Raw genomic sequence first — 17,836 nt, 5'->3', positions numbered from 1 at the left:
GGGGAAAATATAAAAATGTTCTAAGTACTGGTTTACCACTCTTTACATCAGTCTTCTACAAAGAATGCTGCATGCTTCAGTTTTAGGGGATGGGTCACTGTGGAAGAAGTACAAGTTAACTATATTAGAAGACCTTTTCAATGATGGGTCTTGTTTGTGTATGATGAGATTGTTGAGCTAATGTTGAAGGAAAGACCATTGCTATTTCAGCATTTACCGCCATTCATTGTTAAGAGGATTTGAGAAGTATGATGGATTTTGAAAGTATACTGTAGGCTGGTTCATTTTATAAAAGAATCTCTGGTTCTGTGTTACTCAATCTGAATGAATTTGTCAGTGGTTTTGTGAAAAAATGTGGAAAGGATATGGAGCAAGAAATGAATGGAATTGGTTATGGGGAAAAGATATGACTGAAATTGATTTCAATGCATTTGAGAGAAACTTTATAAAAAACATAGTTCTGGTGCTATCTTAGGGCTCACCATTTATCAAGAATCTATTCTACTCATTCAGGCAAGTGTTGGAGGTAATGGGTGCTTAAATCAATACGTATTTTGGAGCTAATCATTAGTCAAGATATTTTGGCTGTAATTATTGGGAAAATCTATAATATGATGGGATATTTTCTTCCATTTAGTGCTAAGGTAATATTGTTATGCTGTTTGGAAGTGATAGTAGTAGAAATAGAAATAGTTCTTGTAATTTTAACAGCAGCTAAAATGTGTATAGCAGATGAGAGTTAGGTCTGAAAACAAATTAGGAGTCAATGTAGGTTGACCAACACTGGATGAGTCTGTGTATGTGTGTGTATCTGCCTCTTGAAAGATAATTTTTTGTATCAGTTTGGTTGACTATTCTTTGAACAACAATATTTATTTTGGTATCTATTCTATTTTTCAGCATTTTCCTATTAGTTGGATCAATATTTCCAGAGTTTTAATATGAACTGGATCAATATTTGTTTTCAAATATATTATGTGTTAGTTTCTCCAGCTGCTTGTTGTATCCCTTCCTTGTAAAAACTCATCTGTTTCAAGCAACGTAAGATTTTATTATGAATGTTTCTATTCTAGATATTTATTCTGGACAGAATGGGGACAGACACCCTGTATAGCCAAGGCTCGTTTAGATGGATCTGAGAAGATAGTTCTTGTTGGCAGTGGGATAGCATGGCCTAATGGAATTTCTATTGACCATGAGGTTAGTTAAGAGTTTAAACGTTACATTATATGAATGTATTTAAATAATACAATATATTATCCTATTTTATAAATCGAAGGTATAAAAATAGTTGGAGATTACTTCTCAATTGATCCTTAGGAAAATAAATTATACTGGTGTGATGCTCGAATGGACAAGATAGAAAGAATTGACCTTGAGAATGGAAGGAGTCGGGAGATTGTGCTGTCAGGAAGCAATGTGGATATCTTTTCAGTAGCAGTCTTCGGGGCTTACATCTACTGGTCTGACAGGTAATTTATTTTTCCATAAGTATTTGAGTCTCAAAATGTTATTTTTGTGCCAGATGCTTCACCCTTGCAGGATTAGCCATTGTATAGCAAGGTCACTGAAAGGCTCTCACAAAACTATGTAATTTCCAGAGAAAAAGGCACTTTTGATATTCAAAGCTAAATCATATCAATGTCACAGGCAAAAGTGTGTGTTTTTTCACCTTCTGTTAGGCCAGATGTCTTCTGTATTTTAATGACTGGCATGATTTTAATTAGTTAAGAATTGTGGGTCAGGTATATATACCTTTTTTTTTGTTGGCAGAGCTCATGCAAATGGGTCTATCAGACGAGGCCACAAAAATGATGCCACAGAGGCTGTGTCCATGAGGACTGGGCTAGGAATAAACTTGAAGGAAGTGAAGGTCTTCAACAGAGGGCGTGAGAAAGGTAAACTTGCACTCAGGATGTTGCCTACAACTTTTTCTATGACATTGTTATTTTATTTTGTTTGAAAAGCTATACAGACTACATATTGTGCGAGAAAATACAATATAACTTTCTGAAGAATGGGTAAATACCCACTACTTAAAAAAATGACGAATTCACGTTTTAAAATTGTTTTAATACTAAAGAAAAGTATATCCTAAAATAATTATAAATATATTTAAGAAATGGTAGAATTACAGTTACAGTCAGATATTACAGCACTCAAGCCAAAATCAGAGAACAAGTGCATCTCACAAGGTGTACTGAAGTTTGTTTGTTTTTTAAGTTGAAATCAATTTAACAATGAAATCACTGTATCTCATTCTCAGTGTTGCAAAATCTTTGAGTACTTTAATCCGGAGACTGGAGCCATGAACAGCCATGAACAGACCTGAGAAAATCCCTACATTGTTAAAAAGGAGGGGTTAACCCCGCAAATTACAGAAGATTAGCCTGTAGCTTCAAGAAATGAATGCTCTCAGTGGCTGTTGCTAGGCAATCACAACAGTATTACCAACCTTATGTCAGTAAAAGGCAGGGGAACAGACAGGGCCTTTCCAGGGCTGTTTTGGTCTTTTAGGGAGGATGGGAGGCCAGGCCTGGCTGCAGCCACTGGGTGACATGCTACCATACAGCTTGCATGACTTACTCATGCATGGCTGCTTGCTACTGTGTAATAGCAGCCACCCCATGAAAGTCAATGTGATGTAGTGGTATCCAGAGGTGATGCTCCCATACTTACCAACTTGGTTGGAGGCATCCTGGGGCTAGCTGCAGCAAGAAGAGCCATGCAGGAGTCCAATGCCACTGGGGAGGCCAAAGCAAAACAGAATAGTGGGGGGGGGGATACAGGGGAAAGTAAGGTGTCCCTTCCAAGACCTTGAGAGTTCCCCATCAAGCAAATGGGCCCAGTGGCCAGCAGCTTGCAGCTGGGCCTACTCTTGCCCACTGGCTAGAACTGCACAGATTTTTTCCAGGGAGAGTCTGCTGAGTAATGGAGAGAAAGCTGAAAACAAGGGCAGATAAACATTAGATTAGTTGGTGGGTTTTAAGGAGACGAGAAGGCAGGAAAACTGAAGAGGTTATAGGACTTTTAGGGAAGGGAAAGAGGAAATAATGGGGGAGGGGGAAATGATATGCACTCCACATGTACTTACCAGTAAAGTATTAAATTTAAATCAGTATAAAATTTAAATTAGTCACGTCTGTGAAAATGAATTGCCTCCTATCATTAGGGGCTTTGGGAAAATACACTGGTCGTTTAGATAGGTATCCACATATAATGACTATGGGGAAATCTGACAGAAAGGTCTGACTGGTTTCATAAACCTAAAGCAATAATCTCTATAGAGCTTTTTAAACTCTCTGCTTAGCATCAAGTATAGTTTTAAAATATTTTGCATAGGAATTTTGACTTCTGAAATGTCACTCTCAGAAAAGTCAAAATCAGATGATTAAATGTGAAAATTGAAGTGATTTAACCATATATGGGCCATGTTTTCATAATCTGAGTAAATATAGGTATGAAAATGTTGCTGAAAAAAACAGCAGACATTGTTTGCTGATTAAATATAATCATACTAGACCATTTCTCATAAGAATGAGACTGCTGTTTGGAGGAAAGGAAGGAAATTGATTCAAGTACCTCTTCCATTGTTTTCTTTATAAACAGAAGATAAAGAGATACATTTTCTAATAGCAAGAATAGATATTGGACTAGATCTATTTTTCCATTGTTGGACATGATTCCCTATATTATGTGAAAGAAATATAGTGCACCCAGTTATATGTTAAATTAATCGATTAAGAATCTTCTTACTCTATGATCCTTATTTGTCAAAGTAAACTTACTAGTAGACACTGCTACTTAAAATGAGAAATTCATTTTTGATTTTCCATATAGGCCTAATGTGCGCCTACACAGAGCAGAATGGTTAAGTACAGCACCATTAGTTTTCTTGCTCTAAAATAATCCCTTTTTTCTGCGCTAGAAAGAGATGTCATGGTGCATGTAATCTCCCTACTCTGGATGCGTTTAGACATCATGATAAGCTGAACAGAGGGACTTGTACAAGAGCTAGTCTTTTCCCTATTTTATCTTGAAGTGTATTTTTCTGAAGTAGCTGCCAATCCGAAACTGCATTTCAGGCAGGATTACTTATTCTGTGGTAATTTACCTTCCATAAAATCTTATGTTTTAATACATGCAGTTTTAGATACCTACAACATAAGGCACATTTATATATGAAACAACTTAAAACTAGTGGAAGTCCTACATTCTTTTGATTGATGTACCATGGGCAGCCCAATCCTGAATGGGGAGGGGAGGAGAGGGGGCAGTTAGTCACTGGCTTTGAGTGGTGCAGCCGGGACTTACGCAGCCTCCATAGAGGCTTCCCAGCTGCTGAACAGGAAAATAAAGGCATTTAAAAAAATAAAAACAGGAAAATGCCGCCATTGAAATAAGTGAGACTATGCCACCTAAAAAGGTGGTGAAGCAGTGCCACAGCACAAGGGGGTGTTCCCGAGGAAAAAGGTGTTTGGAAGCTGCCTAAAGGCAGCTCCGTCCTCAGGAATGCCCCAGAATGACCCCCACATCAGCACAGGCTTTCTCTTCCAGGAATTCCCTGCAAGCATGGCTACACTGTTGGCGGGGGCCAGCGCAGCTCCATGGATCCCCCACACCGGTCTTTTTGCCCCTGGGATGGCGTAGGTGTTACTTTATTCCATGATAAGGTGGCACCTATGCTAGTGCGGAGTCATGCTGGCTCCTAAGGAGTCTCACCCCCCCTTTCAGGATTGCAGCCTTACAGCCCATTCCATTACCTTACAGTGTGCGGAGTCGGCTGGTTGTAAAACTCATGCATGCTGTAAAACAAAACAAAAAAAGCCATTTTGCGGCTTTTTTGTTTTGTTTTACCGGGGCTAAAAGCCCCATTGAAAACAGCACTTCTGTTCCCAGCACCGGCGTATCCGGCCGAACCGGGATAGGAAGCCACCTAGCTGGCGGGTCTTCCCCCCCAGCCTGCCCCCGGAATGCCCCCCTGCGCCGGCACAGCCTCTCTACACCATGGCCAGTGCCACAGAGAAGCCATGCCGGCGGAGGGGGGACGCACACTCCCGCAGTGCTCTGTCGCCGGCGGGCCTTGCCTTGCCGCCAGCATAAGTGCATGTAATCACGTGATTACATGCTCTTACGCTGGCAGCGAGGTCACGCCGCCTCCTATGGACTTTCAGCCCATTTTTCAGGAAGGGGCTGTTAGAGACACATTATCTCTTGTCCAGATATGCGTAAAAGTGCACTAAACATACGGGTGAAATATTTTTAACAGTAATCATTAATGGCTACTCTGAAATGTCTGAAATCCCACATTGTTGGATACCACCTTTAATAACTAATCCTGTAATTACATTTAATAAAATATCTGACATCAGTCGATGCATGTTCAAAATCAATGAAATATGCTAGTTTACAAATGCCAAAATTGTATTTTTCCCTACAGGAACCAACATTTGTGCCAAAAACAATGGTGGGTGTCAACAACTATGCCTCTATCGGGGAAATGCTCAGAGAACATGTGCTTGTGCACATGGCTATCTGGCAGAGGATGGAGTTACATGCCTGAGACACAATGGCTACTTGCTTTATTCAGGAAGGACAATATTAAAAAGTATACATCTTTCAGATGAGACTAATTTAAATTCACCAGTGCAACCTTATGAAAATCCAGAACATTTCAAAAATGTGATAGCACTTGCTTTTGACTACAGTCTAAAAGAAAGAGGTATCAACAGAATCTTCTTCAGCGATGCACATTTTGGGAACATACAACTTATTAATGATGACTGGTCTGGCATAAAAGTTGTGGTTGAAAGTAAGTAATCATTTTTGTTTAACTTTTTACCTGTTGTGAAATCCCTTATCAAAGTAAGAGTCAGTATAGGGTAGTATTGGATTAGTATCTGGCAGACTCATGTTCAAATCTCCTTTCTTCTGCATAACCTTGAGCCAATTACCCTCTTGGACCTTCACCTGAGCAGAGAAACGGAGAAGGAAAAGCTATGTATATACAGGTTGAATATCCCTTATCCGAAAATCTGATATCCAAAATGATCCAAAATCCGAAACTTCTGGTGAGATAGTGACACCTTTGCTTTGATGATTCAACTTACGCAAACTTTGTTTCATGCACAAGTTTATTAAAAATTACCTCCAGGCTATGTGTATAAGGTGTATGTAAAACACCAACAAATTTTGTGTTTAGACTTGGGTCCCATCCCCAAGACATCTCATTATGTATGTGCAAATATTCCAAAATCCGAAATAATCTGAAACACTTCTGGTCTCAAGTATTATGGATAAAGGATACTCAACCTGTACTAGTTTGAACTTATTGGAGCAATGCACTAGAATTAGATAGATAAATAAATGTGTACACTCCCACATCCCCAAAACATATCAATGCAACTGTATCATACTTCAAAGCACAATTGTAATAGGTTGGTCTTTAATTGCTTTAGTTGATAGATCGCTTCAATTTTTATAGGATTGCTCATCTTGTAAGCTCCTGACCCAAAGAACCAGAAATCACCACAGAGACACTTAGAATCCAAGCAGATGGCTTTTACTGGTCAAATAGGCAATACAGTGCTTATAGAGTAAGATGTCAGCTATGGGTGCCTTGCTAGCTAGTTGGCAATATAAAGCATGGTAACGGCGAGAGATTACAAAGCATAAACATCAGACACACTTTCCCAGGAGAGCGTTCCCAGGCTTAGGAATGTGGCGTCGTCCTTGAGATCAGGATGGTTCAGCCAGGAGACAGAAGCAACACTGGAACTGAGATAACGGCCTGACATCCTGCTCCCCTTAAGGCCCCCTCCCATCCTGTAAGGGGGCTGGTCTGTCTGGATAGGCGATGTGAAAGGCGTTGACGAGTTTGGGGGCGGAGACGTCTCGCGCACATACCCATTCGTCATAGGCAGGGGGGAAGTGTTTCCAGCGGACTAAGTATTGTAAACTTCCATGGTGAACGCGGGAGTTCAGGATTTTGGAAACCTCAAAATGTTCCTCCCCCCCCCACCATCAGAGGCTGCTCAGGAGGCGGCTCTGGATGCCATTGCGGAGATGCAATATGGGGCTTTAGGAGGCTGATGTGGAAAACAGGATGCACTCGCCTCAGGGTTTTGGGGAGAGACAGTTCCACCGTGACTGGATTTATGATGCGAATGATGGGGAAAGGACCAATGTACTTAGCGTCAAGTTTATGGCACGGACGGGTGGAACGCAGATTTTTAGTGGACAAGTACACCAGTTTACCCACTTGTAGATCTCCCCCGGGGGAACGATGCTTGTCGGCCTGCGCTTTGTATTTGCGTTTGGCTCGGTCAAGGTTGCTAACCAGCCAAGGCCATGTGGTACGGAGGGTGTGTGCCCAAGAGTCAATGTCGGCATCCCCCCCCTCCTCCAGATCACCAATTGGGGTGGCAGGACCAAAGTCCTGTCCGTACACTGCATAAAAGGGGCTGAAACCTGTGGATTGATGTACAGCATTATTGTAGGCATATTCTGCAAAAGGTAACAGTTCTACCCAGTCATCCTGGTGGTAGTTAACATAACAGCGCAAATAGCATTCAAGTACAGCATTGACACGTTCAGTCTGGCCATCCGTTTGGGGATGGTATGCACTAGACAATCCCTGTTCTACCCCCACTAACTTGAGAAAGGCTTTCCAAAACTTAGCAACGAAGCTACTTCCGCGGTCGCAGATTATCTTGCGCGGAAACGAATGTAGTCTAAAGACATGTGACACGAAGAGGCGGGCCAACTTCTGAGCAGAGGGGATCCCTGCGCATGGAACCAAATGTATTTGTTTAGAAAATAAGTCAGTGATAACCCATAATACAGTTTTTCCCCCACTGAGAGGGAGATCAGTCATAAAGTCCATAGCAATAACTTCCCAGGGTCGGCTGGGTATTTCAAGTGGTTGCAATAGTCCCGGGGGCTTGCGTTGAGATCGTTTGACTGCGGCGCAAACTGGACAGCTGCGAATAAACGAGTCAATATCAGAACGCATTCCCCCCCACCAAAATTGTCTGCGCAATAGGTGAAGAGTTTTCAGGAACCCAAAGTGTCCGGCTGTTTTTACTCCATGGGCTAAGTGTAAAACGTCTTTTCGGAGCGCTTTGGGCACATACAATTTTGAGTCTTTGTACCAAGAGCCCCCTTGTTCGATTACACTAGGGGGTAGGGTTTGGGCTGAGCGTTCCAGAAGGCATTGTTCTCGAAGGGACCTTAAGAAGGGTTCGGAGATGGGGATCCCCCCCTTGGTCATAGTGGTTTCAGGAGTTGTTACGGGGACTGAAGAGGGGGAAGTGCTTACGTGCGGTGGCGCGCAGGCTGCAGGCGGCTGGGTGATCGGTGGAGGAGCGGGAGTGCCGGCTGTTGTAAGTTTCCGGGCAGGCTGGGCAGTCGGCTGTGGGGCTGGCTGGGCAGTCGGCAGGGCTGGAGGAGCGGGTGCGCCGGTTATTGTGTGCTGCCGCTGGGGCAGCGTTTGGGAACGAGTTTGTACAGCTAGTACAGGTAGGGCTTCCCTTTGCGCGGGGGTAAATAAAGAGTTTGTAGGTCGATCAAGTTTCGCCGGGTATTGTGGCAACCGGGAGAGAGCGTCTGCGAGAACGTTTTGTTTCCCCGGAACGTGTTTCAGGACGAAACGAAACTGAGCAAAGAATTCCGCCCAACGCTGTTGTTTTGCTGACAATTTATGAGACCCCGTGAGGGCAGCTAGATTTTTGTGATCGGTCCAAACTTCAAAGGGGACTTTAGACCCTTCCAGAAATTGTCGCCATAAAGTTAGTGCATGGTGAACGGCTGATGCCTCTTTCTCCCAAATGGGCCAGTTCAATTGGGAGTGCGCAAACTTCTTTGAGAAGTAAGCGCAAGGGTGAAGGAGACCATCCGGACCTCTTTGGAGGAGAGCCCCCCCCCATAGCCACATCGGAGGCATCGACTTGCACAATGAACATCTGATTCGGGTCTGGGTGCCGTAGTACGGGTTCTGAAGTGAAGAGGCGTTTGAGAGCGACAAAGGCGGCTTGGCATTGATCGGTCCACAATATCTTAGCGGAGGGTAAAGTAGTTGAGCTTTCTTTACCTTTGGTTTTCAGTAGGTCGGTGATGGGTAGCGCCACTTGGGCGAAGTTAGGGATGAACCCACGATAGAAATTTGCAAAACCCAGAAATTGTTGCACTTGCTTGCGATTGGTGGGTGGAGTCCAATCGAGGACGGATTGGACTTTGGTAGGGTCCATGCTAAGGCCATGGTGGGAGATTATGTATCCTAAAAACGTTATTTTGCTTTGATGAAATTCACATTTGGCTAACTTTGCAAAGAGTTGGTGATTGCGCAGGCGCTGCAGAACTTCTCGGACCAGATTTACATGTTCGTCCATGGTTTTTGAATAAATAAGGATGTCATCCAGATAAACCACTACTCCGCGGTATAGCAAATCGTGGAGGATTTCGTTGATTAGTTGCATGAAGACCCCCGGAGCCCCTTTTAATCCGAAAGGCATCACGAGGAATTCAAACATTCCAAAACAGCTAGAGAAGGCAGTGAGGGGTTCGTCCCCCTCGCGGATACGAATTCGGTAGTAGGCTTCTACCAAGTCTAACTTGGAGAATATACAACCTTCCTGTAATTGTCCCAAAATATCTGATATTAGTGGTATAGGATAGGCGTTGGCTTGAGTAACTGCATTGAGTTTTCTGAAGTCAATGCATAGGCGAAGGTCGCCCTCCTTTTTTCGGACAAAAAACGCGGGTGCTGAGTTTGGGGCATTCGATGGGCGAATGAATCCTCTGGCAAGGTTTTTGTCTAAAAAGTCTCGTAGAACAGTGCGCTCGGAAGCGCTCATAGGGTAGATTTTACTTTTGGCCAGTGTGCAATCCTTGACTACTTCAATTGCACAGTCAGTGGCCCGGTGGGGGGGTAAGGCATCACATTCTTTAATGTTGAAGACATCCGCAAAGTCTCGATATGCATCAGGTAGGATCGGGGGTGTTGGGATCTCGGAGGCTAATGCTGAAGCGGGTGGATGTAGCAGCGCAACTCGCTGTCGATGCTGGTCGCATTTGGGGTTGGCAAAGGAGATAGTGTTCGTCTCCCAGTCGATACTGGGACAATGTCCTTTGATCCAGTTAATTCCCAGGACCACTTCGAACCGGATAGGGGCTATGGTGAAGTCTATCTGCTCCCAATGGGAGCCTATTCCCATTGCGACCCCTATGGTGCGGCGATCAACTGGACCCCCCTGGAAATGGCTCCCGTCCATTTGGGCAAATTGGACGGGGGCTGGTAAAGCCTCGGACTCCACTTTGAGTGCGGCAAACGTGGCTTCATTTATGAGAGTGCGACTGCAACCGGAGTCAATAAGCGCCTTTACTGGTAATTGGTGTTGTAATATTCATGGTGTTGTAATATTGCGTCCACATAAACGGTGGTTTCCACTTCTTTTATTTTAGTGGGAGCATTCGGCTTAGCAGGAGAATCTGCAGGGGTCTGTGGAGACGCTCCACTCACCACAGACCGAAGCCGTTTTTTGACAAATCAAGGGGGGATTCCAGGTTCAAAGCTGAAGAATTCCATGGGTTCTCTTCGTCCGAAGAGGGAAAGATGTCCCCCAATGGGGCACTTGTAATCCGAGACCCGGCGGGGTCATCCATGGCAGGCAGGGTGGTTGAGTCTCCGGCGTGAAGTGCAGAGGGTGTGGGTCTATCGGTGCTGTGCTGCGGGTGGCCGCGGTGCCTCTGCGTAGGGGTCGTCCTCTGGCTCGAGTCATCGTGTTGGGACGAAAGATTTCAGGGCGGTATGGGCAGGCTGCTGCAAAGTGGCCCATTTCCCCGCAAGTGAGGCAGGCGCCCCTTTGAAATCGGGTTTCACGATCCTGGGGCGGACGTGTGGGTCTTCGAGGGACAGGAGGCGGCTGGCTTGCCCCTCTAGGCTGGGATTTTGGGGCGCTTTTCTCCTTGTGTTTTTGACGGACAAGGGAAATAAAGCGCCGGCGGCTTTCCACTTCCTCGGCCAATAGTATCCAATCCTCAAGGGTTTCAGGGTCACCCCTCATGTACGACCAGTTCAGAATATCAGGGTGTAAGGCTTCCCTGAAGTGGTGAACAAGTGTGGCTTCGGGCCAGCCCACAATTTTACTTGCCAGTCTCTGAAACTCATCGGCAAACTCTCGAACAGGAGTAGAGCCCTGCCTTAATTGTAACAGTTCCGCTTTGGCTCGTTCTCCCAAAAAGGGATCCTCAAACCTCCTCCGTAGAGCAGTCATGAAATTGTTGAGGGAACGAATAGAGCGGGATCGGGTGTCGAACTGGAGAACCATCCAGTCGGCTGCTTTACCTGTCAAAAGGGAAGCTACATAGCGCACCCGGCTATCTTCTGTAGGGAAAAACTGTCCCTGTTCTCGCATATAACTGTCCACTTGATGCAAGAAACAGGGTAGGGTTTCGAGAGATCCATCGTACGTAGTTTTCAACTTGAGTTGGTTCCAAGGACCGGGCATCGGATGTCCCGGTAGCACGGGTGGGCCGGGTGGAGGTAAAACGGGACCTCCGGGGGGGGGTAGAGGTGGGGCAGGCACATTAGCGGGTGGCTGATTTGGGGGCCCCTGCCCCGGTATTGGAACGGGCTGTGCCTGGGCTAACAGGGCTTGTTGTAGTTGTCTGTTGTCCTGGAGCATACGTTCCATTAACTCTTGGAGCTGATCGACTCGACCGGAGAGCTCTCGATTCTGGGCTCGTAAGAGGTGAACATCTTCTCCTGGCCCCCCGGTACGATGAGGTTTACTTGTACGAAAACTCGTGGCCCATTGAGAACTGTCTCCATATAGATCCTCTTCCTCAGACTCACCGGAGTCTTGGCGTCGATCCGCAAGGAGGCGTGCGCGTTGGGTTGTGCGCGATGGGGCAAATACCGGGGAGAAAGACAGTCCCAACGGAAGGTTGCTCCTCATAGTGCCTTTGGGGCGGCTGCCCATCCGCGCCCGATCCGCAGCCAATTGTAACTCCTTGTCCCTTGCGGCTTGAGCCTCGGCTGCCGCCTGAGCCGCTTCTGCGGCTGCCTTATCAGCGAGGACCTTTTCGTTTTCAAGTCTCAGGGCTGCAGCTGCAGTAACATGGGGTAAAAGTTCCGTTTCCAGGATAGCAAGAATAGGATCTGATTCCCCGCCCAGCAATGGTTGTATACGAACAGCAATAGCAGGTGCATCGGGCCCAAACGTCGACGCCAAACGCTGGGCCAAGGTAGCTACCGGGGTATCCTTTGTACAATCCACAAAGAGGAGAGCTGTGTGAACAGTGATCCGTTTGGCTTCGGCCTGACAGTCGGCCGCATTGGGTACCAGGGAAAAACCTTCCGGTGCAGGCCCTGCCATGGCACCTATATCCAGGGTAACAGTACGCGTCAGAGCCGTAGACGGGAGAGTCTCCCGGGCAATAAGTTTGTCCAATAATCCGGTCAGTACTTGTAAGTCCTCGGTTGCTGATCGGGCATCATCCAGTAGTCGATCAAAATCCTGGAGGTCTAAACTGGTATTAGTATCCTCCGCGGTTAACATCCAGAGAGCCCTCCCTAGAGACTGCCACTGAGTTTGTACCAGGTCCCTCAAGCGGCAAACCTCTAGAGTAGTCCTAAAAAGTTCAGCGACCAAGTCCTGTAACAGGGTAGGATCCTCAAATATGGACTCCAGGGTTCCACAAGGCCGCAGGCACGGTTCACTCGGAGAGCAACCTCCTGGCTCCCACCCGAGTGGCAGGCGAACCCTCCCGGGCTCCAACCTGACTAGGGGAACATTGAAGAGAGATAGCTGACATAATGTAAGCTCCTGACCCAAAGAACCAGAAATCACCACAGAGACACTTATCCGAAAATCTGATATCCAAAATGATCCAAAATCCGAAACTTCTGGTGAGATAGTGACACCTTTGCTTTGATGATTCAACTTACGCAAACTTTGTTTCATGCACAAGTTTATTAAAAATTACCTCCAGGCTATGTGTATAAGGTGTATGTGAAACACCAACAAATTTTGTGTTTAGACTTGGGTCCCATCCCCAAGACATCTCATTATGTATGTGCAAATATTCCAAAATCCGAAATAATCTGAAAAACTTCTGGTCTCAAGTATTATGGATAAAGGATACTCAACCTGTACTAGTTTGAACTTATTGGAGCAATGCACTAGAATTAGATAGATAAATAAATGTGTACACTCCCACATCCCCAAAACATATCAATGCAACTGTATCATACTTCAAAGCACAATTGTAATAGGTTGGTCTTTAATTGCTTTAGTTGATAGATCGCTTCAATTTTTATAGGATTGCTCATCTTTGAATTAGGGTTGATCTTTCAACATCATGTTTATGGTGTGTTTTAGCCTGGAAACTGTTAAATTAATTTTGAACTGGTCAATTGTGTGGCCTCGTTGGCCACTGTGTTAACAGACTGCTGGACTTGATGGGCCTTGGTCTGATCCAGCACGGCTTTTCTTATGTCCTTAATTATTTATGTTTTTAATGCTCTGGCTGTGTTTTTAATGTTGGGCTTTAATTAACAACTTTACTGTTTTATACTTTATTATTTTTTTATTCTGAAAGCCAGAATAAAGTTTTATTTTGTAAGGTTTCCTGGAGAGGAAGCATTTTTTTTATTGAGGACCAATTTTAACTTTTCATGAGTGTGGCAGAGAAAGGCAAATTCATTTATTTTTAAGGCTGATTTGGTACTAGCATGGTGTTCCAACATTTGAGAATGAAGAAAACAGTAATGCTTAACTGTATTTCTGACAATGAATGTAGTTTTTGTTCATTAGAATATGAGTAACCTTACACTTCCTTCAGCATCTCCAGAAGGCATTTTGTCAAGGTTTTGGTATACATTTCCAATGAATAAAATACAAATAACTAAGTAATAATTATTGGGCTACAGATAAATACTAATCCAAATTTCCAAAAGCACATTCTAAAAAGCAAATTCTCAGGCATGCTTTGTTCAAGATTCTATACCATTAAAGTCAAAGTTCATGATAGTAGTGTATAAAAATGTAGTAGTATTCCTGGTTGTCATCAGCACAACCAAAAGCCAATCTCTAATCCTACCCTAAGTTCTCCCTAGTTTTTTCATAATTCCACTATTGCTTTTCATTTATGTATAGGGCATAAGTCCAAAATCATCACTCCTTGCATCGGTGGCTTCTAATCAGGAATTCTCTATTTCTGGACTCTTTGAAAATATAGCATGCTGGATTTAACTATAAATTAAGGAGGTCAGAGGATTGGTTGTATATAGGGATAAAGTTACCTTAGAAATAGGCATCAGGTGGGATCTATTACATGGAAAATATGTGAATGGATCTGGGATAATGTGCCTTGGAATGTGATAAAATATCTGTGAAATATATTTTAATAAATTAAACTGGTATTTAACACCTCAGAGATTGAAATGTAGATAATATTTGTATTTGTTAAAACATTTAAACCCTGCATTTCCTTATTGTTCATGTCCAGGAGCTCCTGGCTCCCTGGAAGTCTCAACAGTGGTATCGCCCTTACCTGGCAGCGTCAGAGGAACAAGGCATGGGGAGAGAACCAGCACCCCCCAGCACTCAGAAGAACACAAACCTGAGCTATGGCACAAATATGGCACAAACCTGAGCACTGTCATAAGTGTCCTGCAGAAAGGGCAGGGCTCTGGGGAAAATGCAGTGCAGATGGAAACAGGAAGAGAGCTAGTCCTGCCCTCCCTGGCTATGTGTGTCAGCTCAATCACGAGAGAGCCAACTCAGAGCAAGGGAACTGATGCCAAAAAAGAGGCAGGGCCAGATGTGCTGGCCCTTTGAGAGGCAGGCCGGGGAGATGGCTCTCAGCTGGAGAAAGGGTGTGGGGGTGAGCACTGGGAAAGGCAAGGCAAGGCCAATGGATGTGCCCTGTGTCATTCTAGGCTAGCGATTGCAGGGAGGGGTGGAGTCAGAAAATTGAGGGAGGTGGGAGAGCACAGGCCCTATTGGAAGGGTAGGAGAAGGGGGATGGAGTAACCACTCTATAAATAGGGAAGCTGCCAAATGGCCTGAGAGGAAGTCAGCTGAAAGGTTTGCTGGTGCAGGAACCTGCCAGCCAGGGGAAAGGAGCAAGCTTGGTCTGTGGCACCCATTCTGAGGCTGAAAAAGGGACCTTGAAGAATCTGGAATCATGACAGAAGGCTGGGGTTTGGGGAAGGCGCCGTACTTGTAGGGTTGCCAGGTCCCTCTTTGCCACCAGCAGGAGATTTTTGGGGCAGAGTCTGAAAAGGGCAGGGTTTGGGGAGGGGAGGGACTTCAATGTCATAGAGTCCAATTGCCACAGTGGCCATTTTCTCCAGGGGAACTGATCTCTGTCATCTGGAGATCAGTTGTAATAACAGGATATTGCCAGCTAGTACCTGGAGGTTGGCAACCCTATGTACTTGCCTCTCAGTTTGTTGTGGCTCAGACCCCAGCAAGCGATTAATCCTCAGGGGAAGAGCCATGCCAGGAGGAACCAACCTTCATCAAACTCAGCTGGCTGAGAACCCATTGCCATCTGAGCCACTCTGAGTCTTCGGGGGATGAAGACTGAGTATTTTTTGGTATAATCTTAATCAGTTTAGTCTTTGTTGTTGTTTTGCTACATGACTACTGTGGGAAAGATTTTTAGGGCATAACACAGCCCTGCTTCCTTTTTGGGTTACATGTACATGTGTGTGATTACTCTGGTCAGCCCTGATTCCGATATAGGCATGTATTTTCCAGAATAGTCTTTAATAGTCTTTTCTAGACTGTCTTTAATAGAATAGTTTAAAAGCTTAATGACAAAATAGTACATTTTTGCACTTAATACATAGATATATTTGTTAACTGACAGAGCACTTCACCTTTATTTTCTTTATTGTGTCCGCTGTTAAATCAAATAGCGCAATGTTGCAAATAACGAAAGGATTTTTTTTTACCATAATAATGTGCATTTGTGAAGTGTGAAATTTTGTTTCAGTCAGGAGTAAAACAGATAATAACTTAGACCTTTAAACCAACTTGAGGCACAGGATTTCAGATTATAATTTTGTTGTGGCATGTTTGCTTTTCTTGTGTGAATAAATAGCAGAAAAATCTGTACACATTGAGAAGTATAGACCAATGCATCAGTTATTTCTTTTGGATGCAGCAGAGAGACAATGATGATGATACATATGAAGAAATGGTCTTGAGTCCATGAAATCTTATACTGGAATTTTATTTATTTGTTTTTGTGTTTGTTTGTACCTTTAAGGTGCTGCTAAGTTCCTATTTATTTTAACATAGTAGCTGAGACTAAACTAGAATGAAAAACGTTGCCCCTGTTATACAATTATTTAGTGGCTTTAGACATCCACTATCTCTGAGCCTCAGTTCCCCAACAGCTGTGGGGAGATAAGCCAGCTGACCTTGATTCCACTGTGTGATTTCGGACAGAATATATTTTTAATCAGCTTTCTGTTCTTTAAAATTTCATACCAACTATGCTCAGTAGTTGATTAAAATATCTAGAACCAAGTGTATGGTTTGCAACAAGTTTGGTTTTGCCTTGACCTGTCACTACACCTTGACATAAGCTGTCATGGTGTAGTGACACGTCGGGGCGAAACAAACCACAAAACTGTGGAGCGAATCCTCACTGTTCAGTGTAACGAGCCACCACCAGTCCCTCTGACTAACCCTCAGCTGACAGAACAAGGAACCAAGTCTGTAGCCCTATTGGGTGTTTTGGAACTCAGACCTGCGAGGTAGGACCTTTGCAAGTCGAGTTCCAAAATTACTTTTGTAGCCGTAGCCAATATAGGCCAAGGTACTGGGGTTAGCCTGAAGTCCCCAAACTGAAATGTGATGGACCTTTCTCACTCACAGAGTGCCTACCACCCTTCACAACCTCTCTCCCACAGGTTCAGGATTACAAATAGGTAAGTCTGTCACATGTCTACCCAGCCCCCTTTAATAATGGCCTCTTGCTCAGAAACTGCACAGAGTTATCAGGGCTGGGGGCTCAAACACTGCTCCATTCACACACTGCCACCTTTTATTCATATCCCAATATATATAATGACCAACATCCTAGCCTCTGTGTGTGTGTGTGTGTGTGTGTGTGTGTGTGTGTGTGTGTGTGTGGTGGTGGTGGTGGTGGGGTTCCCAAAGACAACCAGCTCACAGGGTTAAACAAACAAGGAGTTAACTTTCATTTATGGGTTGAACACTACACTGAAGAAAGTCATGTGAAGTCAATTTATCTTTTGAACTGTTTTCCTATCTGGGATCTTTGTTGCAAATTGACTGTTTCCCAGTGAGCTTGAAGCTGATGTTCACCACAGCTTCACTCAGCCAGACACCCTCTCAACTTATTGTCGAAGGCTTTCACGGTCAGAGTTCATTGGTTCTTGTAGGTTATCCGGGCTGTGTAACCGTGGTCTTGGAATTTTCTTTCCTGACGTTTCGCCAGCAACTGTGGCAGGCATCTTCAGAGTAGTAACACTGAAGGACAGTGTCTCTCAGTGTCAAGGGTGTAGGAAGAGTAATATATAGTCAGAAAGGGGTTGGGTTTGAGCTGAGTATTGTCCTGCAAAAGTATTGTCCTGTAAGTATCAAGATAATGTGCTAATGAGGGTATGGTATGTTAATATGGAACCATTGTATCCTGAAGTGATCTGTTAATGTGTGTAATCCAAAGCTAATCTGTATGGCTATTGTTGAATGTTGTCTTTGTCTGGAGGTTTTTCAGGGCAGGAAGCCAAGCCTTATTCATTCTTAAACTCTCCTCTTTTCTGTTAAAGTTGTGCTGATGTTTATGAATT

General features: G+C 44.3%; 1 protein-coding gene across 1 annotated transcript in view; it reads left to right on the top strand.

The window, feature by feature from the left end:
• The window catches only part of LRP1B (LDL receptor related protein 1B), a 566,614-nt gene that overhangs the window by 374,417 nt on the left and 174,361 nt on the right, over positions 1–17,836 (top strand). Inside the window, exons 37-40 of the mRNA XM_056861170.1 lie at positions 1,074–1,200; positions 1,321–1,472; positions 1,774–1,898; positions 5,441–5,812. Coding sequence (XP_056717148.1) covers positions 1,074–1,200; positions 1,321–1,472; positions 1,774–1,898; positions 5,441–5,812 — 776 coding nt within the window. The remainder of the gene's footprint in view (positions 1–1,073; positions 1,201–1,320; positions 1,473–1,773; positions 1,899–5,440; positions 5,813–17,836) is intronic.

Source organism: Euleptes europaea, chromosome 15 (genome assembly GCF_029931775.1).
Source record: "Euleptes europaea isolate rEulEur1 chromosome 15, rEulEur1.hap1, whole genome shotgun sequence".
Taxonomy (NCBI): domain Eukaryota; kingdom Metazoa; phylum Chordata; class Lepidosauria; order Squamata; family Sphaerodactylidae; genus Euleptes; species Euleptes europaea.
Note: the sequence above shows the minus strand (reverse complement) of the source record. Positions and strands in the feature narration are given on the sequence as shown.